The following is a 27,750-nucleotide window of genomic DNA, read 5'->3' as shown; positions in this document are numbered from 1 at the left end:
AGGAAATCATGAACAAGCCTTCCTTTAGTTTGTGTATGTTGTAGTCAAGCTGTAGGAAGACAAGGGAGGCCGGAAGAAGCTGTTTCTGTAACCAAAAGTAGGGCATTGTGATCAGTTTTTGTTGATATGATAATACGTATTTTCCCACAGGATCATTATGTCAAGTATGCAGGTATTCGTACAGTGATCAGGGAAGGAGTGAGAAACTTTGTACATAGAGAAAGAAACTGCTTTCTGTAGGACTTACATCTGTCCACTAGAGAAATCCAGGAGCTTGGTGAACATGACACAGGCTGTAGGAAGAGAAACTGTGTTGTTCTTGTTAAAATAGTTGAATTCTATCCAGATAAGTTTGACTTGATCCATCTGCTATGACTTTCCTATGAGATTCAAGTTGATGCTAATTTATAGGTACACTCGGGACTCACACCTGAAACAGAAAATCTCTGGGAGCTGCAGAGACAGTATGTTCAGTGCTACAAAATGCCTGATAGCCTGAAAGAACCAAGTCCTAGCTGCCTCAGATCAGATAGCCCAAATGACTGAAGAGTCTAGACAGTTTAATTTTGTCGTCACTCTTCTATGTCACGTGTATGTTGGAGGAGGAATCAATTAATGCTTATGAAACAACTGGATGTTTCAAGAACCCGTTTAAATGGTGGGTTTGAAATCACTGTAGGGTTCATTGTGATTCAAAAATAATTGAAATGCTGAGGGCCACGTGCTTGAAAACTGGAAGAAAAATAACAAATGATTGCGCAGTGGTTCAGCACTAAATGTTCCCTGAACTGGTGAAGACAAAGGGACTTTTTTTTGGGGGGGGGGGGGGGGGGGGGGGGGGGGGGAAATACCATCTGGTTTATAATTGTGCATACTCCAAAAAGGGTGGAGTTTTGAGGCAGCATAGGAGTGTTAGTGTCTGTTGTTTCCCCACTTGTGTTTGAGTTTGCAACTCTTGTTACTCTTAACACTGTTTTTCTACAGTACAGAAAACATTTACTTAACAGTGTGTAGCTACTCTTGCTGCTATGTAACTTTAACTTGATCTGCACAACTTAATAGTCCACATTGTAGTATTAGAACATTTACTTGGTTGTTTATATGAACTTAGAGCAGGAAAGTATTTTCTCCTTAAGTTACGTAGGTTTTGGATTTTATTCAAACTGGCTAATTATGGCAACCAAAACTTACTTGCATTAATTTAGTTAAATTTCTGCAATACATTATTTAAAAATAGGTGATTTTAAAAAGGGGGAACAGGAATATAACTTTCATATCTCATTTGTGTCTGTCTTGTTTATGAAATTTTGTAATCTGCTGAATGTTTCTAAACTTAAAATACTACAGTGTGCATGGCTACGTTAGAGCATCATTTTGCTAGAAAGTCTGGTTTCTGCTGTAAATTTACAAACTGTTTTGCTTACTTTTGTTGTTCCAGCTGTTTTTAATTAATACTCATATGTGGGCAGCATCTGAAGGTTAGTCAGCTTGCTGACCCAGCTCTTTCTAGTAGTGTTGCTGCTGTGGTAATTCAAAAAGATTGCAAGCCTTCAGAAAAGGTCCAGAAAATGTGTCTCTGTCCCCATGAGCATTACTTCCTAACCATCCCATCCCTTTTGTATCAGGAGTGGTGAACAGTGTGCCTCTGTACCTGTTAAACACCAGCTTAGAACTTACTGTACGATTTATGGAAGAAAACAGTATTTTTAAAAGGGCCATTTAACCCTGATCATGCACTATTGTGAAAAGAGTTAGAAAATAAATTTTAAACCCTCTTTCAAAGGTAAACTGATTTTCTCTTTGTGACCGAATAGTATGGATGAAAGCTAGACATGCCAGGACTATATACTAATAGTTTTGGATGCTTAATTTTATATCACATTTCAGGATATAACTTTGCATTTCTCAGCGTACTCAACTCAGAATGTAGTTTAGCCAAAACAAAATATTTGAGTCCATTTTAATGCCTTCCAAATGTAGTTGCTGCCATGTGGATGAGGCCAGATAGCTTTTTGTGGGCCTTGAGAAATCAAATTTAAATGTTAATGAAGCCTGCAGTTTCCCTTAACATAGCAGTTCATTTTACTTGGGATTTTGCCGTGCATCTGTGATACTGGAATGTCTTTATCGAAGCAATTCCAAGAATTTTGTTCTCACAGAGCCCCTAAGTCTGACTTGTACACTTGAGTATTACCTTGCATTACCTTCCAGAGATCTGTAGTTACGATCTACTTCATGTACATAGTTATGTTGGATCAGTGTGTATATCACTGGGTAATACAGCAGGACCTAAAAAAATCTTTTAAAAAAGAAAGGATTGTGTGGGTTTTATTTTTTTAAGCCAAAGACATTGCTTCACTGATCTGTTGATTGCCTTTTCCTTGTAGAATAAAGGAGTGCCATGGGTTACCTCTTATAAACGGACAGAATTGTGACCCTTACGCAACAGTGTCTCTTGTGGGGCCTTCCAGGTAACATTTTACTATAAAATTAATGAATCTAAAATGGTGTGATCTTAAACTGGAAAAGAAAGTCATAGGTTTTAAGCAAAATCTTTAAAATACAGAAAAATCATAAAATACTTTCTGCGTACATCACATCTTCCGTTGTTACTGTACTCTCCCCTTCCCTACTGTACTGTCAAGGTGTTTGGTCTGTCTGAATGGCCTGCATTAGTCAAGGACCACTTGTTACTCAGTTTTTTCTTTCTACTCTGGTTTTGTACTGGACTCTTGATATCTGCACTGTACTTCCTATTAACTTTTGTCAAATTCCTGTATGGGATGATATAGTCAATTGTTCACTCGCCTTCCTCTGTTCCCTGTTTTTCTTAATGTGCGAGTTTATTTGCATCAAATGTTTAGCAATTGGGAGGAAGCAAGAGAGTAGAGGTTCTGGTGAGACCTTTCTAATGCCAGCACCTTCAGGATGCTACATTCAAAGTCCCCACAGTTTAAATGTCTCCCTTTTTTTGGATCTGTAATCCTGAATGACTGTTGGGGTTTTTCATTTAAGAAAAATCCCATTTCCCCACACATTCACTGTCTGCAAGTCCCTGCCCAATAACAACTAAAGTCAGCTAGGTTTCAGTTGTTTCTTTTTTGCAACATCAAACCTAAGTCCATCTGCTTTCTCCGGTACTGAAGAATTGCCACTGTGAGCATAGTACCAGAATGTCTTCTAGCAAACTTGTGTGTTTTAAAGGCTTTGGAAGGATTGTCCCTGAGTAAGCTCTGAGTGAATGGGGCATTTTTTCCTCCTTAGTAATATAGGATCACATTATTTTAGGTTTGGGTTGGTGTTTTTTGGTGGGTCTTTTTTTTGGTTGGTTGGGTTTTTAAGAGGACTAGGGAGATTTGACCATTATACCTAGGAAGCATGGTGTTGATTGCCAAAGAAGGTAAATTGACATATATTTCCTGTTTGAGTCCTGTGATACAGATGGAACTGGATGAATCTTGATCCCACAAAATATTTACCCTGTTGGTATGGGAATATATGTGCAAATCTGGCAGAAGTTCCTGGTTAAGATTTTCCAATCTCATGCATGTCTGACTCATGTACTATGACTGGAATATTTATATGGCCAGCGCCTGAAAACAGTTAGTTGATGCTTAGGACAATTTTTCTTCTCCCTTGCCTGTTTTTCCCCCACATTTTATATTTGTTTCTTTTAGAAAGCATTTTTATACTATCATAGCCCTTTACTAACTAGATAAGACTGTATTCTTTTATAAAACATGTAAAATTAAAAAAAAATTATCTATATAAAACACAAGGGAATGGGGAGCAATTGTTTTGTTTGACCCTATGCTGTTTAGTGTCTAGAATCAGCAGCGATTCCTTCTGAAGAAAACATTCAGTGCCTTGGTGTAAGCCTCTGTCTGTAAAGAAGTAGTGGGTATTTCTCCAACAAAAGAGGGTGGGGAAAAACAGAAATTGGCAGTTGAACAAGACAAGGAAAACTGTGCTTGTAACCTGCAAGCAGTGGTAAAGAAATTGTCTGCAGACTTAAGTTTGAAATGCTTTGGAAATTGTTGATATATTTTACTTGATATGTGTAAGTTATGCTTGTTTATGAAATGAAATAGAAATTTTGAGCTGGACAGATGCATGATTAACTAGATACAGCACTTGAAATTTTAACTTTTCAAACTATATTGTGAAGATGAACTCATTTTATTTTAAGATTTTCTTCATCAAAACGATCTCTAAAGTGACAAAAAATGTTTTAACTTAAATGCATGGGTCCTTCTTGACAATAGAATGTCTTTATAATTGTGTGTTTAAGTTGTCTATGGTAAAAATTTTACCACATTGGAACAGGAATGACCAAAAGAAGACCAAAGTAAAGAAGAAAACAAGCAATCCGCAGTTTAACGAAACATTTTATTTTGAGGTAACTTTTTATGTGTTATTCTGTCTGTTTATCTATTTTATGCAACCCTTCAAATATTTTAAAGCAAGTTGCATAGCAGTACCTAACACAGAAAGCTCTCTTCAAGCAATTGAAGAACTTTTACTAGCCTCTCAAATGTAAGTGAATGACATACTTAAATTTCTGTGGGCTGCCAGACAACAGTATTCCCCTTCAGTTGCTGTGTGAAACATTACTTCCTCACAAGTACATATGTGAAGGTAATTCGTTATCTTGAATCACTTCATATAGCATCTGTTGCCATCAGGAGTTCTGAGAGAACTTTAACGTATCCTGTGGAATTTGATTTAAATGTTTTCAAGAACATTGAGCTAAAAAAAACCCCCAACTTATTTCTTTAATAAAACAATGTAGCAATTATACCCAATAAAGGCTAATTTTATTATTTTATTAAAAAAAATGTTATTTAGGATTTGATTTCAGTCCTACACAAGTTACCCTACAATAACCAAATCGTGAGTTTGAGTTTTTATCTGATTTGTCTCTGTAATAAAAACTACATATGCATGTAAGCATACGATACTGTTCAGCTGAGAGTTGGAAGTAGTACAACTATTACATGTGCCTTAAATGTATTGTAATTTACTGTGTTTGTATAGATCCTGGTCCTGCTGTGGGACTTCAGTGAGAAATTGTTCCATGCTTTATATACAGAGTATCAGCGCATGGCGTGTGTTTCAGTTGACCTGCTCAGGATACTGAGTGTAATTTCTTAGGAAGTAAGATATTAGAATAAAAATGTAATCCAAAGCACTCCGATAACTTTATGACTTAAGATTTATTGGAGTTAAACTTAGAATGCAATCAGTCAAGAAATGAGGAGAATTAAAATAAGAGGTTACAATTGTGGTATAACTAGGGCAAGAAGAGTGGGCTTCTTATATGTTGTTTCCTTAAAGATCTCAGAACTAACTTTAATGCTTTCTTGCTGAAACCAAAGAAATTCTTGCCATTTCATGTCATACTTCCTTCTCGTTTTTTCTAATAGAGCTATACTATAATTCTCTTAGACATCAGCTAGCCTTCATCAGGCTCCACCATGAACCCTTCTTGACCCATTTTTTACCTGCTTTCTGTCAAAAGGCAGTTTGTTTGGCGAATTGCAACTTTTTCCTTTCTAAAAGGACCAGTAACTAAAGAGGCAGGGTTTTCTTTGTTTTTTGACATCCATAATACAACAGTAAAAAGTGTGTTAATAGGAGGAGTTTACTTGCAGGTTACCAGGTCCAGCAGTTATACCAAAAAGTCCCAGTTTCAGGTTGAAGAAGAAGATATTGAGAAACTAGAAGTCAGGTAAGTTACGTAGATTAGGAAGTGATTTATTTTATTATTAATAAACCATAATATTTTATCAAGACAATAAAGAAGTGTTTTATTTTAGTGTAACTCCAGAGAATTACTCATCAGACTTGTAGAAAAGATCCTTCTAACATATAAAATTACTCTGATTTTTTTAGTGTGCTTCTTAGTGAAGATTAGATTTTTTTGTTTTTCAGTAAATAGTGGTGGAGTGTATCTGGCAGCCTAAATTTGTTTCCTTTGCCTGTGAGTAAAGAGCCATGAGGACCTCCTATCTATATATATTATTTTGGGCAGAATACTGATGATAGAACTTGTGTTGAAGGGTAACAGCAAACCTGGTGCTGGTCTATGGTTTCAAATGTAGTTGGCTGTTTTTATTAAAACAGAGGGAAAAACCTCTTTTATGAGATCCTTATGATTTCAGATTGCTCCTTAGAGGAACACTTGTGTTGCACCTTTTCCTTGCAAATGTGAAGAATACTTCAAAGTATGTTCCCCTTTTCTGCTCCTTTACTCTTAGAGCAGGTCTGTATGTATTTATGCTATGTAGTTAGAACAGTTGAGAGCCCCTGTACTCAGTTTTTTTTCTTTATTGTGCTCATGCACATACATGCACCAAATCTGCTGAATGACAAAAAGTCTTCAAGGCTAGCGTATGTTTCCTAACAGGCATCAGAAGAAGAGTTCAGTGGTTAGTTTTAATAGCCATTATAGAACTAACTTGGTATGTACATTTTTAACTATTAGCTTCATTAATATCTTAATTGTATATTTCATTATAGATGCAAATATATTTAGTAAAATAGTCATGCCCCAACAAATCTAGTATTAATTTTTTTTGTTCTTCTTACCAACTGCTGTCTGTCAGAAATGTCAGAGAGGTAAGAAGTAATAGAAAAAAACAAAGGTGCATGTCTGGAGTCTGTGATTCCTTTTGAGGTTGTAAGCATACGAGCTGCTCTTTGGAAAAACAAGCGCATGTGTTGGTGTGGCATTGCAGTGTGCCAAATTCTAGCAATTAGATAGAGATATGTAAATATATTGGTTAAAAAGTTCACTTGAATTACCCGAGAAGAACTGTGCACAGTTTTGGGGGTGGAGACTGCTCAGAATACATGTATGTTGCCAATATCACTTTTATTTACTGATGCAAGATTTGCAAGTCTAACTTTCACTGTTTGTTTCTTTATCTGTTCTTTATGGGTTAATAAGTCACTCATTTGATTCTTCTTGATTTAATTAGAATGGAGTGAGATTTCTAACATTTTCTGCCTGTTTGCATGTGGATTAGTGCTGTAAGGCAGCTGTTGTTAACTTGGAAGATTTTTATTTCTCTCTGGGAGAAAAAAAATTAAGCAATGTTCTTATTTTCAGGGTTGACCTATGGAATAATGGAAATCTGGTACAAGATGTCTTTCTAGGAGAAATTAAAGTTCCTGTGAAGGTGTTAAGAAACGATTCCTTTCAAGCATGGTGAGAAATGGTGGCTCAGAAGTGAATTTGCTTCTATCTTGCAGATCTTCCCTTGCAAAGGATATATTCTATTCTAACTATCCATTAAAATACGTCTTCCTGTTCTAGTCTAGGTAAAATATCTTTCTAGAGAGTTTCCCTGCTCGATAAAGTAACCTTGTCATAGGGTACATTTAGGTCTTCTCTTACCCCAGTCTGCCCACTCCCACAGAATAGTTCATGCTGGTCTCTTCTGTCAGGTGGCTGGTGATAGAACAAGAGGAAGTGGCCTCAAGTTGTGGCAAGGGAGATTTAGGTTGGATATTAGGAAAAACTTCTTTACTGAGAGGGTTGTCAGACATTGAAATAGGCTGCCCAGGGAAGTGGTTGAGTCACCATCCCTGGAGGTATTCAAAAAGCGCGTAGACAAGGTACTCCAGAACATGGTTTAATGGGCATGGATGATGGTTGTACTCAATGATCTTAAAGGTCTTTTCCAACCTAAATGATTCTATGATTCTCTGTGTTTGAGGGGAAAGTGCGGAGAGTGAAGAAAGGAAAGATGAACATAACTATCTTTCAGTCAACTTGCTGGATTTTAGTGATCTGTGTATGCTTTTCAGCCTAACCAGCAAACCTGGAACTTCTCAGAATTGCGTCACTTGTAATTAAATTCCTAAGTCAGACTTCCAGAATGACTGATGAAGAGTTTATTTAAAAATAATCATTAAGCATGAATTTTTTTTTTCCCACTTCCTTGGGGAGGTTCAGAAAGTATCTTCTGGAACCAACCCAATGTCATTTCAGGGGAGCAGGCACAGAAGTTTAAAAGCTGCAAGGGTAAGGTATGAAGGGAATTCAGGAAAGACCTCTGCTTATAACATAGCAGCAACTTCCCTTCTGAAGCTCTTGCAAGCAGAAGCCAGTCTCTAGCCCCTTTACTGTCCCAAATGCTTAGCGGCAGGAAGCGATGAGTACAACAGATTCAAATGCCTCAAAGTGTGTAGAATATTCTGCTTTTAGTGAACCTTTTGGTACAGAGAACAGAGTGGAGGAAGTCCTCATGTATCCACATAGAAAACACATAGGAAGGAAGTGGGTAAATAGGATCTAAATGGAACACAGGTCTTGGCCAGGAACCATTACGGCTCTGCTCCATGTACCCACTGCAGGCTGCCAAGTGTCTTGGACGTGACAAAGTTGAACTCTGATTTTTAGTCTTAGTGTTTGAATGTGATTCTAAACATAATAAATGTTTGTGTCGGTATTTTCTGTTTTTTACATGGTGTATTGCAGACACAGGCTTGTTCTGCCAGTGCTCTGAACTGATCAAAAGCTGTATGACCATATTAACATAATGACATGCCTCCGTTAACAACCTGCTAAGAGAAAGGTTATATTAGCATGGACTCATTACCAGTGTATTGTGTACGTGTAATTTTTTGTATTAACCTGACTCATGTCCAGTTCACTTGAAGCATCATCAATAGAGAGGTTTGTGTCTGCTAATATACTTTGCAGGCATACCTTTTCTTGAACATCCTTATATCCAATTATGATCTGCTTATCAAAAACAGTTCTGTGTCTTAAAATAACTAGTTTTTTATACTATTACTAATTTACATAAAAAGTTTTTTAATACAGCTGAAGTACAGCAGATAAAATAGTATTACTAGTACTAAATACTGGGAAAATAAGCCCAAGAGTCACGCTGTCAAGTAGAGGTTCTCCTTGTAAATCAGTTTTACTTCATATTGCCTTCATGGGCAATGCATCTGATTATTAAAAAAAAGTCTGATCTCCTGATTGTAGAAGTACAAGCATAAATGATTGTAAAAGAATATTTGAAGATATTTCAGTTTGTTGGGCTGAATGTTGAAACTATACTGTGACACTACTTCAAAAGCTGTTAAAATTTTTGTAGGGCTGCACCTCCTGTTGGAATACAGTTGAACTACAGCAAAAGCCAATGAATTGTTTAATGTATTTTGTATTGAGAGTAGGAAAAAAGCACAATTTTTTTTCCCTTTAATCTTACTTGTTTCTCAGGAATGCAGGCTGTTAATATTATGTATTTTTACTGGTTTCAGACTAGACAATTTAAATTCTTGACACTAGCTGTTCCATCTGCAGTGTCCAACACCCTAAATATAACCTAGATGTAAAATGAGAAGGTCCAATGTAATTTCTAACTATTCCTGCTATCCCAGTTGAGCTACAAGACGTATATTCTGTGTCACTGTTTGGAAAGATACAAGAAAATAAATATATGTTTCATAATGTGCTAAAGGTGCATCAAATGCTGCTCCTTTTTTTTTCTTTTGTGTCTCCAGTTTTTTAATGTGAATTTTATTGCCAGTTTTCAGACTTAGTTTATGTATACTGAAATAATTAAATATGATAATTTGCTTTATTGTAGAATTAGTTGAAGTAATGAAATGTGAATCTAATATTTTAGAATTGACCTGTTGCTTTCAGGTACTTACTTCAACCAAGAGAAAATGGGAACAAGTCTTCTAAAACTGATGATTTGGGATCACTTAGATTAAATATCTGTTATACTGAAGACTGTGTACTTCCGTCCGAATACTACGCTTCTCTAAGAAACTTGCTGCTAAAATCATCAGATGTTCAGGTACTTTTGTTGAAAACTTCTTTAAAAATGAAAACTTAAAATTAATTTTGCAGTCTTGTATGAGACAATGTGAATTATGCAGCTCTGTGGTTAGGAGAGAAATGAAGTAGACCTTTAAGGTCCCTTCCAACCCAAACCATTCTATGGTTCTATGCAGATCTAGACAATTTTTTTTGTTCCTTTGCATGAACTACTTCTGTCACAACCAGATAAGCAGCTTGTAGAGCATTTAATTCTGCTCCAAACTACCAAGATTTTCTTCTTACTTTAGAAGAACCAGCAGAGATAGTGAGATAATCTGTGCTGTGTGACTGGAAGAGATATAAAATACTTTCTTTTCATTGGTTGCCCTTTTCAACATTGTATTTTCCCACTGGCTACTATTGGCCCCCTGGATTTAGTGGTTTTCCAGGGACATTGAGTCATTATTGGCACTGAAGGGGCAGATAATCACATTTCCAAAAATGGTCTGCTTCAGAATTGATTTCTAATTCCAGTTCTTCCAAATTGCTTCTGTCTTCCCCAGTATGTTAATCAGCATGACTGGATTTCTCACGTGGATGTGGTGACAAAGAGGGAAGTGTGGTAGATGGTTAGCATAACATTGAGGCAGGAATCAAATGATAACCAGGCTTTATATTCCTAGGTCTTTTGTAGCCTTTCTTAACTTTAGTGTTGGCCAAGTACTGGCAGAGGAGTAGAAAGGTAAAGAGGAAGCAGATTGTGACTAAAATTATTGCTAGCCCATAATCAAATACTTCTTCACTGGAGTTCAGGAAGAGCTGAGTATTTAGCTAGTGGCAGTCAGCAGCTGTCTTTTTTACTTAAATGAAATAACTTGATCAGTTCTTGTATTGAAATTCACAACTGTAGAATGGTGACACACACTTTAGAAGTGAGAACTGTATTTTAATGTGCTCTTTTTATAGTTTTAAAAGTCCTATAAAGATATATGACATTACAGTAAAGCAATTGCTTACTGCCTCTTACTAGGATTTGTGACAAAGCCATATTCTAACACTTTAGGGAGAATGAGAAGGGTGAGTAGGTGCTGAATTTAATTCTTAAATGTCAAGGATAGAGTAGATAATGCCAATTTTCAATTAAGTATTTCTGTAGAATGGAAACTTTTAATTGCCATGTTATACAGCAAATGTTGAGACTTCCTGTTAAGAAGCTATGTCTATAGTCTTGTTAGATTGGATTTGTACTTTGCCAAGTATATGAAGAACATTTAAGTACTTCACTCATGATTTCATATTCTGCTTTCTCACAGCCAATTTCTGCATCTGCTGCCTACATACTGAGTGAAGTTTGTCGAGACAAGTATGATGCTGTTCTGCCTCTTGTACGATTGTTGCTACACCACCATAAGCTAGTTCCATTTGTTGCTGCAGTGGCAGAACTAGATCTGAAGGACACCCAGTATGTATTTCATGTTTAGTGATGTCATGCCTTCTTAAATTATTCTTAGAGTTTCATAGGGCTTTGTGATGCAACATTTATAAGTAAGCATGTCGAATTTCTTTCTCTCAATGACTGTCTATTTTACCAATTCATTATTCAGTAATGACTGAATAGATTCATCTTTTAATGCTGTTTTATAAAAACATTAGTTAAAATCACATTGAAGCTGGGAGTCAGAGTTAATGATTGTGTACTATTTGGTAAAATTTTGTAAAATTTTCTTGGAGCTAGTATACAGATGAACATAACAAGCTAGCAGGCTAGAGTTCTGTCTAAGAGCACATAGTTTTCATTTTAAAATGTCATAATTTGGCCACTCTTCAAATTTTACTGGTCACTAGATTGGTACTTAATACTTTTAAAATTGCTGAGAATCTTATCCCATTTCCTTTAGTATGTGACTTAAATGAGGGGTACTCTTTTTCTGCAAAGATGCCTTGTAAGTAAGTACATGTCCTCCTGCATGCCTTGGAAGTAGCAAACACAAGAGTTTTACCAAGTAGCAGTGTATGGCCTCTGAATTTGCAGCTGTCTGGTTAGGAAAGAAATGAAGTAGACCTGAGTAGTGGCCACTGAGGTGCAGAGTTATGTCCTGTGGAGATATGGAAGGGATTTTGTCACTACAGGATGATTCATTTCAAAGCTGACTTACTCCAGATTTAAATAAGGTGAGACAATTTAACTGTGTAGAAAGAGGTGACTCATGGAAAATAATTTTCTAAACTGCATTTTAGTACACACATTCCTTTCCATTATAATTGAACTGTAACAAAGAAAGATTAAAGTAAATCTCTCAGATTAGAAAGACTTATTTTGCACAGCTGGCTCTCAGTTTTCTTCAACAGCTGTAATGAATAAAAAGCATAACCCTAGATTAAATGTTTTGGTTAAAGTGTCTGAGTTTATCAGTGTAGTGTAGCTCGAAGATTTTTTTCACCAGGACTACTGGAGGAAGAATTGTATACTGGTGAGGTATAAGTCTTCAATATTTTGGAATTTTCTCCAATTGTTCTTTCTCACATTCAGCACTGGATTGTAACTTCCTTTGCCTAAAATTTCTTAGGCTTTTCCTTACAGTTTTATTTATGTTTCTGGTTTTGCTAATAGCTGTAATAATATTCTTGTTTTTTGCCTTTCTGTTCCTGAGTGCCATTGCAAGCTGGGTATCTAGGTTCTGGAATTCCTGACTGAAATATGTGAAAAAAATGTTTTCAAAAAATTAATTATTTAATAGCAAGATAAAGTATTAATCAGATTTTGTAACTGAGCTTCTTATTTTTTTCCTGTTCAAATAACATCAATTATTTTCTTACAGAGAAGCAAACACAGTCTTCAGAGGCAACTCATTAGCAACTCGGTGTGTAGATGAAATGATGAAAATAGTGGGGAAGCACTACCTAAAGGTTACTTTGAAACCTGTTATTGATGAGGTAGGTGATCCTACTGAAAGTTTTTCAGGACACTTAGACCACTGGGGTATCCGGTCTCTTCAATAGGCATTCTTCTTACAACTCCCTGTGTGGTAGTAATCACTCAGGTGGGGGAATTCTAGAGGGAAGTTAAATCGAACAATAATTGATTAAGTTTAGTGGGAGGAGCTGCTTTTTGTTATTTATGTTCCAGATGCTTGAAAATAGTCAGTGACAGTTGCTTCAGCCTCTAACACAGTGCAGAATTTACCCACATGATGCTTTATGTAATTGATCCATGTAAAAAGATACACAGGAAAATGAGGATGATTATTGCATGCTGTTACGGGTAGTGAGAACCTATTTAGAGTTTCACCCCTAAATCTAGGACAGAATATGGTTTTAAGTAGGTGCGTTTCCATGCTTTCTGTCTGAAAAATTGAACTCCTACTTTTTTGTTTGTTTGTTTCAGATATGTGAGTCTCCTAAACCCTGTGAAATAGATCCCATCAAATTAAGAGAAGGGGATAATGTAGAAATTAATATGGTGAGTTTCCAAATGTGTTTTTCCTAACTTAAACTTTCTCAAAATCTGATAGAAAAATATTTTAAAGAGCAGCTCCATGAAATGGAAAATGCGTAGCTTACAGTAGCAGTATAATTCTCTGATTCCAGAGTAAACAAAAGAAAAGTTGTATTTTCTTATCCCTGGTTATGAAAACAGTAAAGGGAAAGTCCAACGGAAAATTGGATGGGGAAGAGAAACTAAACAGAGGATTACAGTCTTCCTTATCAATTTGTTGGGTGTTGTGATTCCTGATGGTCTGTACTCAGCATCCAGATAATGAAGTACCTAATTAGGACTGCTTTAACATTTTTCACTGAAGTTTTGCTTGCCACTTACCTTTCACCAGAGGATGACATTTAAGGCAATAGTTGCTGCAACAAACTAAATTAACATTCACTAGGTATGCATGGGAAGTGCTCCTTCCTTGTAACATTGTCAATGTCATTGTCAAATTACAAAAACAGGGTTTGATAGATAGTTGTATATCGCCAGACACTGCTTATATACTTTAATATAAGTCAATATAATTAAACTATCTTTTAACACTAGTAATCCCACATAAATATTATGAGGCTTTTAAAATATGCACTATACTAAAATACTTAATTGAATAGTCAGGCAGTGTTTTGAAAAAAGGAATTGTAGTGTTATGTTTTTGTGTTCAGGAAAGAACCATAGAAATGCAAATATTAATGGTCTGAAAAAATACCTTTTTTCATAATTGCAGGAAAATCTGCGCTATTATGTAGACAAAGTATTCCGTGAAATTGTGCGGTCAAGTATAAGTTGTCCTACCCTAATGTGTGATGTTTTTTATTCTTTGAGGCATCTGGCTGCCAAAAGATTTCCAAGTAAGTGCTCTCTAAAAACTTTTGAACATGGTGTTGAGAGTGAAATACTTAACTTCTGCATTTACCTTATGGGGATTGTTAAATTCTTGCCTTGTACAAAGCTGCGCCCTGAAATTCTTACCTTGACAATCAGGCATTTGTTTTTCTGTCAGTCTGTAAGTTAAAGTAAAGCCTTGTGGTCAATCAGCAAGAATTTTGTATTTTCTGATACAAAAATGTAGCAGGTCAGAAACACTGCCAGACAGCAGCAAATAAGAAGTCACCAACAAAAGTCTTGAGATAATAGAAGAAAAGCACAAGTAATACAGGAGGTAATTTAGTTGAAAGCTATGTAAAATTTGGAAGACCTGATCTGTTTATTGCTTCTAAAGAAGCAAGCTGTAAACTGGAAAATAAATTTGGTATTTACATCTTAATTACATGAACTGCAGCTATGTTAACTATGACTAGCACATTCATAACTTATATGAAGTTAGCTTTACTACTACCATAGCTTTACTACTTATGGGTAGTTTTGAGGAGGGTGATAATGTGAAATATTTAATGCGTTTGTAATGTGACCAGTATTAGAACATTTTTATTCTTTCAGAATGGTTTTAATATAGGAAGAATGTGGTGGGTCTGAAATACTCTTGTACTTCAGTCAATTAAAATCTGAAATGTCATATAATAAGCTACAAATGAAGAATATACTTGTAATCTGGAGCCTTTCTCTGATTCATGTTTGTCACTGGAACTGACACCATAAATTCCTCTAGTTAAGACAGTCTTTTCAGAATAGCTAACTTCCCAGACAGGTCAGGTTAAAGTAGCCATTAGAGTAAGAATGTGATCCCACTATATATCCCAGTGTAAAGGTGTAAATATACCCAAAATATTAAATGAGAAAATCCTCATTTACAGCATCAAAATTATATAACACTATGGTTTTTCTGATGCAACCTTGGAATTGGAATTAAAGTTGTTTGTATGTGTTGACTGCATTTGTTGTGCAGCATTAATGTATTTGAGTTGATCAGTGATTAGCTTTATGGGTGAATAAACCTGACAGCCCTAGTGTTTAAAGGCAACTACTACAGTATTTTCTCTTTTGGTTCAGCATGCATACAGCTGTACCTAATCACTGTGTATATTAACACATGCAGTAATCTCATCATTCCTGGTAGTGGAGCTGATGAGCCAGTTTTATGAGAACAGAACTTCCGTTCAGAGAAATAAACCCTCCATTATAACTAGAACATTTCTTACCATGATCACCTTTCTCATTTCATGCTCTTCATCATTGATTTTTCTATTCTGATTTGAAATATAAATGTCTCCTTTGATGTTATCTTAAGGATTTTTATGTTGACTGTCTTCATTATTTCCTATTAAGTTTAGTGCATGTTACATTTCATGGTTTTTCTCTGCAGATGACCCTCATGTACAGTATTCTGCAGTGAGCAGCTTTGTGTTTCTTCGTTTCTTTGCTGTAGCCGTAGTCTCACCTCATACTTTTCATTTACGACCTCACCATCCAGTAAGTTTCGTGAAGCTTTGTTCTGTTTTATTCATAACAGTCAGATCTGTTTATCTGGGAAGGCATAAGTTACTTTTAGTGGGTCTGTAACTGGGAAATAAGACTACTAAATGTCTCTAGGTTGAGTTTTCAATTTTATACCTCACTGAAGGAACCAAGACACTTGCAGTTCTTTAAGCATCAAATTTCTCAGTCTTTATGCGGTGTTCTCAAATGATGTTGAAGAGCTATTGATATTAAAGACGCTGTGCCTTTTTTGGGAATGTGCTGCTTTGTTATAATAGCAACACGACTGAGGGTTATTTAAGGCATATGCCGAAACTGCATTGGTTCCATCCACTGTGGAAGTTAAATATCCAGATGTCACTTTTACTTTTAAAAAAATAATTTCCATTGGTGTCTTAAACAGAGGTTGTAGAGTTATCCAATAATTGGTCTGCATATTTATTCTGGACTCCACTAGCTGCAGTGGATTGCCAAATCTTCCATTTTCAATTTTCAGATTGTCAAGTAGATATGCATAAAAAAAGAATAATCTTCAAAGACAGGAATATGGAGATAAGAAAAAAATACTGTATTATTTTCACATAAAATACAGAATATGTATGAAATCTTCTGCTCCAGAGGTTATCTTTATTAGCTTATTTTATCAACTTATGTGTGTTGTGCTTTCAAAAGAAAAAAAATCTACTTACTCAAATTCCTTCCTTTGATATTATCCAGTTTGTTGAGTAAAAAGATTACAGGATTTTACCATTTGAGGGTTAAACATTTTAAAGGGAACAGCAAGGCCCCTTTCTGTGGCTATGTTTATAATCCTGTACTAAAAAGCAAGCAGTGAGGTAGCAAATAAATGAGGCAAAAGCCTTAAAGACAAAGTTTTAAGTTCACTTGGTATTATGAAAATTTCTACCATTTGTCCAGCAATAGTTCATTATGTTTAGTGTTAAGTTTGAATAGCGCAGAAGCATTAGATGTGTAGTAACGATTACAGGATTTGAGGGGTTTGAGATCTTCTATAGGTAAAAATACTTTTCCAAGTACTAATGTTAAATTTTAGTAGTAGCGAGTAAAATATTAAACACTGTGCAGTAGCTTATAAAATACATTCGCAAAGCACAGCTACTAATAGAGGACACTACTGCATATGCATTTCTTCTCTTTGGGCAAGGAAGAAAAGGAGTGAAGGTGTGTCAGATTTACTACACTGTGTAATATAATAATTTTTGTGACATTTTTTGTTTTTAAGTCAAAGATTTACTTGCAAGTGTGAAAAAATGTGACTTCTGAATTTTGTTTCTTTATTTTAGGATGCACAAACTTCAAGAACATTAACTCTTATATCAAAAGCCATCCAGACTTTGGGGAGTTGGGGAAGTTTGACCAAAAGCAAACTTGTAAGGCTACTAAAATTCTTTCTCATTTCATAGACAACATTCTTTGAAAGTTTATTTATGTCAATGTACCTTTTCTTTCAGTCAAGTTTCAAGGAGACGTTTATGTGTGAGTTTTTCAAAGCATTTCAAGAAGAAAAATTTACTGAATCTGTTAAAAAGGTACCTTTGAACTAGATTTGGGGGGGGGGGGGGTTGATGTATTTGATCAGTCTTAATTATTAGAAGGTTGTGTTATTGTTCAGTTTTCTACTAGAGAGAGAAAGAAAAATTAAAATTGTGGGCTATTTTGGACATTTCAACAAAATCCACACAATGGAATACATAAGAGTTATAGTCTAAACTAATTTAGTTTTTTAAAAAAAAGTATAAATCTTTTGAAACAGACTTTATTAGATCTGCTGTTCAGGAACTAATTAAAGAAATCTTGTGTGGCTTATGGGCATCCCTTGTTACATTGTTCCAAGTCCCTGCAATATATTTTGATTTCATCTGTTGCATAAAGTAATTGTTCTGTTCCAGGAGAAACTGTACGTGTATATTTGCAAAATTGCTTTTGGTTGTTCTGTGTTTGAGTAGTATATATTCCCTGTGTATTTTTCCTTAAGTTCCTAGATGATGTTTCCTCTACTGAAAGTAAAGAGCCCAGTGGTCTGAGTGAGCCAGTACATCTAAAAGAAGGGTAAATCTTGAATCTATATTGTGCAAAACAGAATTGACTTGACTGTTTTTTCATTAATGCCAGTGTCAGATTAATGCTTATTAAAATGTTCGATACACTGTAGAAATTATTATATTTGTAATTTGTGTTAGTTCTTAGTTAGTTTGCAGAATTAATTTAAACTAACAGCTGTAAACTTTCATAACTCATCTCTTAAATACCTTGGGAAAAAAATAATTAAAAGCAGCTTAAAAACCTGTTAAAGCCTGTCTGCATTTCTGTTGCAATTCAGTGTGTGCTCTGTGATGGTTTATTCAGGATTGTGAAGTGTATTTTAAAAGAACTTATTAATTTAATTTATAATTACTTTTCATGCTGTTCAAGCCCAGCCACCTAAATGTTCTGCCTTTAAAGTGGGGGAAAAAATTACCCTGTAATTGGAATACTACACAGGAAATGATAGAATGCTTTTATAAAAATTGAGGTGAAAATCACTCTTTCAAAGAAATGATTTTTTTTTTTTAATGTTGATCAAGAATAGCTGATGAATTAATTCAAATAACATTTATGGGGAAAAAAATACTTGTATTTCTCTGAGAAGCAGATTCATAGCCAGTAACGATTCTGTGAAACAAGCATCCAAATTTCAAACAAGGAAGAAATGTACCACTTACTAAAATACTAAATAGAAATGAAGGAGATGATTGTAGTGAATCAACACTTAGTTATAGCAATTTGGAAGCTAATATGTATTATAAATTGATGGCTGTTGCTCAAAAAAAATAGTTGCCAGTGAGTACACTTAAAGTGTACTGAATACAGTTTGTGTCTACCCTTGCTGTTGAGTTGTGTTCAGCATAATTTCATTTATATTCAGCTTCTGATCCAGAAAAAGCCAAGCACATTCACCTGTAGAAAGTGGCAGGAAATAGAGAATCTTGTAGTTGGATATACCTTACTTCCTTTGGGGAAAATTTGGAGTTCTGGATCTGAATAAGTACGTACCCACTCCAAATCTACTGCTACAAACAAGAGTGTGGATTGCATAGTTTTCAAACTCCTTTCCTGTTTATGGAACCCTGTACCCGATCGCCATACTGGGAGGTCATCTTGAAGATCTATTTTGAACAACTAGTAGTTTGTTGTTTTTTTTTTTTTTAAATCTACAATGAAGTAGATTTTTGTTGCTGCATGATGAACAATAATGTGTTATCTCAATAAATGGTTTTGAAAGCTCTTCAGAAGACTAATGGTTGCATTTCATTTGATTCTGTCTTTACAGAGAAATGTACAAAAGAGCTCAGGGAAGGACTCGGATTGGTAAAAAGAATTTCAAGAAGCGGTGGTTCTGTCTAACAAGTAGAGAATTCACCTACCACAAACAGCAAGGTAAATTATGTTTATTTTACAGTTATTTTTTTCTCAGTATTTTCTAAGTGTTTGCACCTGATTTGTGCTTTTTAAAATGCATAATTTTTTTCTTTTTCTAAAGTACATAGGATATGTATGTTTGGTTATCTTTGCCCTGATTACCAAATGCTTCTGTCTGATTCGTGTACATTTTCTCAATAATAAAGATGCACATTTTGAGAACTTAACCTACAGTATCAGTGCACTGACGTTATAAAACATTTTTTTAAAAATTGCTTCACTTTTCTGTTTACAATTTTTTACAGATAAAGAACCAATTTTCACTATTCCAATCAAAAACATCCTTGCAGTGGAGAAACTTGATGAGAGCTCCTTCAACAAGAAAAATGTGAGTTAAAAGATAGTTTGTATGTAATTCTTGATGTGTTCTTTAAATAAAAGATCATAATTAGCTTATAGAGTTACTGAAACCCTATTACTAAACACTTCAGCAAAAAAAATCTTTTGAATCAGGAATAAAAGGCTGTATGCAGTATTTCCAAGTACTCTGAACATGGAACTTAACCTGGAGATTTGGATCTCTGCACCAACTTTTCTGACTGATTTTATGACTTCTGCCCCCCTTTCCAGATTTCTGGAATGAAGGTTAAAAATACTGTAACCTTAATTACAAGGCACTTTTATGTTAAGGTATTAGTAGTATGTATTATATTATGTTCTTCTAGAAAGGTAATATTACCAAACTTAGATTTATTCCTTGTGATGAAAACTTCCTACAATACTTTCATCAGCTGAGACAGGTGTCTGTGCTCACAGCCTCATTCTGGACCTGTAACACATCGGTATTTCTGTTATTATAATCCAAAATTCTGAGGCACTGATAAAAGTACAGCTGTTACTTAGGCTGAGGATGGCTGAAGGAGAGACTTTTGGGGATCTTTTGTTACTCTCAGGCTATGAAGAATGAAGTCCGAGGTCACCTTTAAAGATATGTGAATGAAGAGGACAGAAAATGCATCATGTTCTAATTCTTTAAGGATTCCTTTTTGGATGAGGAAATGGTGTAGGCAGAACACAGGAAGCTGTTCTGTTTTGGTTTTTTTTTTCTCCTCAGTAGGGCTGTGTAGTAAAATGAAAGAGGTGAAAAGTCTTCTTTTCTCCCTTGTCTCGCTTTCTGTCTTAATTTGGCTTTGTTGAATTGCCTGAGCATTGAAATCTATTTTGACATATTCAACGTTGCTCAATAACTGGATTTTTTGAGCAGAATATTGTTGCGTTCCTTCTACAGATGTTTCAAGTACTACATGGAGAAAAGCCACTCTATATCCAAGCAAATAACTGTGTAGAAGCTAGTGAGTGGATAGAAGCTCTTTGCCGGGTAACGAGATGCAACCAGAAGAGGCTTAGTTTTTACCATCCTTCTGCTTTTCTGAATGGGAACTGGCTTTGTTGCAAGGCTACAATAGAGAACACGGTGGGCTGTGCTCGTTGCACTGCGTAAGTTGACTTTCAAGTGAAAATACATATGTTTTGTAGGACAAAGAATGCATGATTCACTATACAACTTAAAAATTTCAAGGCGAGGTGTTCCCTGTCTGCTTTAGCAAGTTAAACTACTAAAAATACACCTTACTAATAAGTACTGGCTTTTACCAAGTCTGTTACTTCATCAGCCACCATATGAAATGAAGGTAACCAATTCAGCATGTAAATCAGAAATATTGAATGGTTGATTTCTTTCCACACAGAAGAATAGATTTAATAGTTCAAGTTAATTCAGGTGCCAAGCTGAATGCAGAAATATGACATGCCTAGGTCACCTATATGAAATAATTGAAATACCTTGCTGCAGAGGGCTCAGTCTGGAAGTCTGTCTCTTTCCCTAATGATGTTGTCTTGTTTTATACAGTCACTTTTTTATTTTAACCTCACATATATTAAAACACAGTGTACTAAGAAAATCAGCTAAATAATCTTCAATGTAGATTCTGACAAATCATTTGGGTTTTGTAGGTATGTCGGGAAAATGAATAACTTCTTATAATGCGTTAATGCCTTTCTTTAAGCTGCTGATTTCTGAAAACAAACAAATGCTCTGATCTTTTTTAAAAATAAAGTTATCCTTGACTGGATAGGTTGCATAAATTACAGTCTAAAGATCTCAGTCAGTCCTCTAAAATTCAGTGTAAGTCCTAGAAGATAACTGTCTGAAAATATGTATATATCTAATACTTTTTCTATGTTACTTGGTTCATTTTTTTTATTAGGTTTCTCAACAGTTCAAGAGACTCCTGTTACTAAATAACTTTTGGTTGTTTTTGTCTTTCTGTTTTTTTAACTGTTCTGGTTTAGGAATGTATCGTGTCCTTCTGTTCTGGTTACCTTTCAAGTATAGTAGATTCTAAAAGAAGCGTTTAATTGTCATTTAGTAACAATTAACCTTTGATATTTTTGAAGTATTTTTCTCTTGACATACTGAATAATAAATTCTATTGGAAAAAGCGGTTTTTAATATTGCTGTATTCATTGCCCTCAAAAGTATATATGCCTGTTTCTATAGGACATTTGCAACAAATGCTAAGTTTTGTGTAACAATTGTGAAGCTGAGTGATAGATGTGTTAGAAGGCTAAGTATATTGAAACAGAATTGGTTTTTACTTGCTTTCAAACATTTCAAGAATGACTTGCATTGACTACCTGTCTCTCTTTCACCTTTTAGAGATGTTCCTGCTGATACTCAAATTGAGATTGATGGAGACAGAGAGACAGAAAGAATTTACTCACTTTTCACTATCAACATATCTAAATTACAGAAGTTGGAAGGTACTAAATAATAAGAAGAATTATACTGATATTATTTAGTTCTAATTCTCTAGGCCCATAATATCAGTTTTATGTCTTAACAATTTACCTGAAAATAACAGAGAGTAGAGACACAGATTATATTTTTGTTGTCTCAGTGCTCTGGTATCAGACATTCTTCAGTCATGTCTTTACAGTAGATATCAGGCATGCACATTGTTCTAATTGAATTTGCATGTATGAAATATCTTTAATAGTCTAAACAGAGAGATAGCAACTATAGCCAGTTGCTCTTCTGTCTTTGCTCTCCTTTTCCTGACTATGAAGTGAATTCTGTTGAACATGATTGAGCTGCAAGAAAGCATTTGTCTTCCGTTAATGTGAACAGGAGAGCGCTGGACACTCAAGATGCTGAGCACAACCAGCAGAGAATAAGCCACAGAATTGTAAATACGTCTAGTTGATACTGTGTCCTGCTTTTGTCTTAACCCGTGTTACGTATAAGCTGGAGTTACTTTACATTTCAGAATTTCAGACTCACCATTTATGTAAGAGTTAGATCTGTTTGTTAATTACCGAAATTCTAATTGGGATAATTGTGGTAATTTTTGTAGAGGCTTGTGGGAGCATAGCAGTCTATCAAGGTCCACGGAAAGAACCAGATGATTATTCTAACTTCACAATTGAAGATTCTGTAGCAACTTTTCATACACTTAAACAGATCATAGATATAGTAGAAAAGCTGAATGAATCGCATGAAAAATACCGAAAGAAGAGATCATCTAGTGCTAAATATGGTAGTGAGTAAGTATCTTACATAATTTTGACATATATAAATGTGTATTTTTAAAAAATAAATCACAGAACAAGGCCAGGCTTGTTGAGGTAGAGATAACCAAGATAAAGGTAGATTTAGACAACACAAAGACATAGAGAAAATAAGGAACATCGTTTGTAGGAATGCAGCTTTTTACCAGTTGTTAGAAGATACAAGAAGTTGCTCTGGTGTGGGATTCATTTGTGTTCCTGTTGAGATTCCTATAAGCAGGTGCAATGACTTTGTCGGTTCCTTGCAACTTAACATCTGAAGTGCACACAAAATAATCCCTAACTGTCTGCCTACCTTTTAATTTTTTTTTTTTTTTTTATTTCAATTTTCAGGTAAGAAATAATTAAAATATCAAGTTATTTAAAACTGTAAAGATTACACTGCAGAAACATATCTTTCATGCAGTATATTTACTGTTTGTAATTCACTTGCCATACTCAATGATAAATACTGTTTCTGGTGAAGTTAAAAAAAATCTGTTCTTTGGAGTACATTGTTGTTCCAGGCAGATTCTTTCAATTCTCTTCAATCCTGGCTGATACCTGTGGAACACCACTAGCAAGTTTTCTGATTTCTTCTTTGCGTCAATAAGGCTTGATTCACCAGAAGAAAAAGACTGCTCAAACCCTGATACTACTAGTTTAGTATTTGACCCAAGTTGTTTAGAAAACTTGACTTTGATTTAGAGGTCTCACATGAAAGTATCTGAGGTTTTTCTGCAAATCATGAAATTTCCCAAGTAGAGGTAGAAATTATGCAAAAAATATAGGTTTGCTTAATAAATTAAAATTGTATGTTGAGAACTAGAAAGCAAATGTTAACCTTACAAACATTTACATATAACATTTTATTTTTTCCAGAGAAAATCCAATTGTTGGAAAAGTTTCCTAACCAAAACAAACTGTGGCACACTTGGATGAAAAAAGAAACTGGAAATGTTCTTGAGTGTTTTGGTGTTTTGTTTGGTTTTTTTAAGTTCATTATATGCATTTTTACAAAGTATTTAAGAATGAACATAAATGCTAGTTGTGTTGACAATCTATTTAATATTTAATAGAAAAATATCTACTTCAAAATCTGGTCTTATGGTTTATTCTCATTTTGCTGAAGAACTTGAAGTTCCAGGTTCTTGAAGTAACAGGTGTGAATAAATCTAAATGTTGTTTTGCCATTGTTGTCTTTTGGAAAGAACTTTCTAAACAAATAAGCTTTTTAATGGAAGAAAATCCACACGGCATTTGTTGGTTGGATTACATCTCTCAATACATACACTGCAATCTTGCATGAGTTTACCATGAGTGCCTGCCCTGCTGATATGGATCTTGAAATAGAAATTCCAAGATACTATGACATGGAAAAGATCTGAAGCTTCACACTCAATTCATTTGACTTTTTTCCTTGTATTAGGTGTTGTCAGGACTTGCTTTATCTACAGCTGAAGTCTTACAAAATCATGCAGAGTATGCTGCAAATAATCTGGACAGCAGATACCAGTGTTAGTTATGTTTTTAAGTACTAAAGAAGAAGAAATCAGGGAACTTATGTTGTACCTCTTGTTTACATTTGGGGTGAGTAATATATGGAGTGACATTAGACCACTATCTATTTTCTTTAGGATTTTTAAAGGTACATATTTTTTCTTAATCTAAAAAGAAATGCAGGGTAGCAACATTCTTTTTAAATAGGTTTGCCTACAGATAGAAAAATTTAAATGTGAACAGATTGTGGTTAAGTACTGATCAATTTACATCATCCCATGTATGATTTTATTTCTTTTTTTTTATAAAAAGTAATAACTATGTCCAGCTCACCTTTTGACTACAGATCTAATAAATAATCTCTATTATAATCACTCAAAGCACTTTAGATATCTGGACTATCCCAGATTATTTTTAGATACTTTGTAGTATCTGCTTGTTATGATCAGTTGAATGATCAACATTGTTTTGTCTTTAAGCAATGCTTCAGTGAATATTTTTATATCTTTAGTTATATGGAATCGTATTAGCCACTTAACACAATTTTAAACTGGCATCCTTGAATTTAGTAAGATTAATTTTTGCTCACTTCATCTGAGAAGTTAGGTTTATGCTGAAAGAACATACATGTATATAACCAGGAAGAAGCAAAGGTATTACTGTGGCAACTTTGCTTCATCAGTATTAAATATAATGGTACTCCTTGGAATACTATTTTTAATAATAACAACTATATGTGGTACTTTTATTTTTGGAGCATTTGCTGTGGGGTCTTTTGTTGTTGTTTTGTTGGGTGGTTTGGGGGTTTTTTTTACAATCATGATTTGGCCAAATTAATTAGTAATGTAACTTACAAATAGAATAGACATCCACAATGCTTGAAACTGTAAGCTGTTTAAATTACTATACATTTATTATACTGTTGTAGGGAGGTTTTCTGTAATAGAAGCTGGCAAGACAGGATTGAAATCTCTTTCGGAATGAATGTAACTTGTTAGAACAACTATTTGGTTTAATACCAGACAAACTATTTTAGAATATCCAGGATTCAGTACTAGTGTCTGCAATGTCACAATCATTTAATCACCTCAGCTGTTTTTGCCTTTTCCTTTCTTACGCATTTGATGTATTTTTAAGGGACTTTTATTTGCCAGTGGTTGAAATTGGGGGTGGGGGGTGGGGTGGGATAATAATGCCAAGAAATGTGTTTTGCCAAGGTAAAGTGGGTCGGATTAATTGCCATTAATAAAAAGCTGCCATTAAACAAAGTTGCATGTGGTTGAGTGTCAAAGTTATGTTTTGCTGTATATGGATTAACCCTGTGGCAAAGTGTCTGTTCCTTGGAGCCATTTTCTGTTGTTTTCAGAGTCAAATTTATGAAAAAATAAATTGTATACTCTTGCAACATTTTTTTTTTAATATGCACTTTTTTTTTTGCTTTGGTACTGGAGTATCTAGGAAAAAAACAAAGGCCATTGAATATTTGTGACCATTAAGATTTGATTTCTCATTTTATAATGTTTTAAAATGCAGTAGATGTTCTAGAATTTAATTAGGTACAAGTAGGATGATTAATAATAACAGTTGCCTTCATTTTGATTAGTCTAGAAAGGTGATGTTATTCAGTAATTAGTTCTGTTAGGATTGTAAATTATCATTAGTTTTAATTTGTATTATGATGATGTATTGTTGAATGTATTTTTATTTAAATTTTATTTTCTTATCAAGACATTAAAATGTTTTGTAACATTGCTTGAGAATAACTCACAAATAAATTACAACAAACTTGACATATGCTGTGTGTTTATTGTGAGGCCTGGCTTTTTAAAGTGTTAACATTTATCTGAAGACTGAATTAATAGGGGTTTACATACAGGAGTTGGGTGTAAAGAGATAAATCTAGTTGACAGGAAAAAAACTAACACAGAATTAAGTTGAGGCATCTTGCATGGTCGTCCATAGCATTATTACATTCTAACTAAGATTGATGGTTGGAGCGAAAAGTGATAGTTAATCATTTAGCATGCATAGAGGCCGTAGTAATTTGACAGTTTTTAAAATGTTTGCAGTGACTAGTCTGACATATTGAAGGATGTCTAGTACTATGTTATTAGTGTTATATGACTAATTTTTTTCCTTGCTTACTGCTTTGTTTTTCATTACCTGTCCTGTGTACCAGTACCAGGTATATAATTTGTCAGACCTATTTTAAATATATTGCATATGGAAAGAAATAGTCTTTACTTTTCTCAATCCTCCTTCTGTATGTAATCTGGGCACTTTTTTTGCCACCTGCTCTCCCCTCCTATGCTTATGGGTATATCTGTAAGATAATTTTGTAGAAGTGTATTTTAATGTCTTCAGATGTTTTGTTTTCCTGTACGGAGAGCTGACCTGTTGTCCTTTATTGCTGGTGTGGAAGCTCCTATTAGGAGTTACAGTGCAAACCTTCCAGCCATTTTGGAATTAATTTTGATTAGTTCTGAGGTAAGCTGTATTAGGGCCCACTCTAAGTGGTCACTACATTCATTTGCAGAGATGACAAAGCAGGGGAAGCTCAAGATGAAATTGCAAGTACAGGAGGAATTTTTTTAGGATTTTTTTTTTTCTGTGGACATTAAAAAAAAAAATGTTATAAGGATTCTGTGATGATTATAGCAGGGTGACCTATTCTTTTCATTGCTAATACGCTACCTTCTCTAACTGTTCCATTAAGCTGAGTTTTCTATAAACCATGACATGAAAAGGGCATTCCCATTTAAGATCTGTAGCTTCTGTGCTGATCATACTTTTCAAGTTCTGGGTTAGGCTAGCAATCATAGTTGCATAAGGCCTTTGTAGCTAGAAAGTTCTTCCTAGGACTCTGGATTCCTTGAAAATCAGTGTGCTACCTTCTTACACAGTTCTGTATATCTTCTGTCCCCCGTCATACATGCAGATGACTATAGTGAGAAGATGCATACTTACAGCCTATATATAGGTGAACTTAAATATTTATCTTCATATAGTCTACCTATAGGCTGCATATAGTAAACAGAATCAATAATATATGGAAAATGAAGTGTTTACAAGACATTAGCTTTAATTTCTGGTCATTTGTATGTATTTTAAAGTACAAAGTTTGCAATATTTACTCATGTGTGATAAAGACTGATTCAGTGTTGTTTTTAAAAGAGCATACATATGGAATAAAAATTAGGCCAATAAGCAACAGCTCCCAGTAACAAATAAGAGCAACTTCCAGTAGAATGGACAAATACATACAATCAATTTACTTAGGGTTCTTGCAAATAGTTACAGCAGCATATTTAACTAAGGTTTAAATGATTTATGCAGATTAAATAGACCAGAAATCTTTTAATAGCAGTAAGGAGACTGTATCAGTGTTACTGGATTCAGCTGTGATGAGACTGCTGCTGGAATACTTTGTCTGTTCCTGAGATTCAGCAATATAGCAAATGTTTAAAAAAAAATAAAAAAATCAGAGTTCTGAGAGCAGAGCTATAAGAACTGGGAATATAGACTGTAGTTTAGCTAAATTACTTAGTTTAAAAATACAAGTTTAAAAAGTCAC

General features: G+C 34.7%; 1 protein-coding gene and 1 long non-coding RNA gene across 3 annotated transcripts in view; one reads left to right on the top strand and one right to left on the bottom strand.

Moving 5' to 3' along the window:
- Positions 1–25,966, top strand: part of RASA2 (RAS p21 protein activator 2) — a 53,191-nt gene extending 27,225 nt beyond the window's left edge. The window contains exons 6-24 of one of the 2 annotated variants that reach the window (XM_030027732.2): positions 2,388–2,471; positions 4,327–4,399; positions 5,655–5,731; positions 7,115–7,213; positions 9,671–9,827; positions 11,104–11,252; positions 12,610–12,724; positions 13,176–13,250; positions 13,999–14,122; positions 15,535–15,641; positions 16,952–17,038; positions 17,120–17,197; positions 17,644–17,717; positions 18,979–19,085; positions 19,373–19,455; positions 20,356–20,564; positions 21,787–21,890; positions 22,484–22,673; positions 23,559–25,966. In XM_030027732.2, the coding sequence (XP_029883592.1) occupies positions 2,388–2,471; positions 4,327–4,399; positions 5,655–5,731; positions 7,115–7,213; positions 9,671–9,827; positions 11,104–11,252; positions 12,610–12,724; positions 13,176–13,250; positions 13,999–14,122; positions 15,535–15,641; positions 16,952–17,038; positions 17,120–17,197; positions 17,644–17,717; positions 18,979–19,085; positions 19,373–19,455; positions 20,356–20,564; positions 21,787–21,890; positions 22,484–22,673; positions 23,559–23,589 (2,023 nt within the window). In that variant the 3' untranslated portion in view covers positions 23,590–25,966. Of the gene's footprint in view, positions 1–2,387; positions 2,472–4,291; positions 4,400–5,654; positions 5,732–7,114; positions 7,214–9,670; positions 9,828–11,103; positions 11,253–12,609; positions 12,725–13,175; positions 13,251–13,998; positions 14,123–15,534; positions 15,642–16,951; positions 17,039–17,119; positions 17,198–17,643; positions 17,718–18,978; positions 19,086–19,372; positions 19,456–20,355; positions 20,565–21,786; positions 21,891–22,483; positions 22,674–23,558 lie in introns of those variants that run through there. The other variant, XM_041126733.1, reaches the window with a different exon arrangement.
- LOC115346981 overlaps positions 15,605–27,750 on the bottom strand; it is a 23,940-nt gene continuing 11,794 nt past the window's right edge. The window contains exons 3-5 of the long non-coding RNA XR_003925338.2: positions 19,850–19,896; positions 19,230–19,235; positions 15,605–15,695 (exon numbers count right to left, since the gene is read on the bottom strand). This is a non-coding gene — a long non-coding RNA (uncharacterized LOC115346981). The remainder of the gene's footprint in view (positions 15,696–19,229; positions 19,236–19,849; positions 19,897–27,750) is intronic.

Source organism: Aquila chrysaetos, chromosome 10 (genome assembly GCF_900496995.4).
Source record: "Aquila chrysaetos chrysaetos chromosome 10, bAquChr1.4, whole genome shotgun sequence".
Lineage (NCBI taxonomy): Eukaryota > Metazoa > Chordata > Aves > Accipitriformes > Accipitridae > Aquila > Aquila chrysaetos.
Note: the sequence above shows the minus strand (reverse complement) of the source record. Positions and strands in the feature narration are given on the sequence as shown.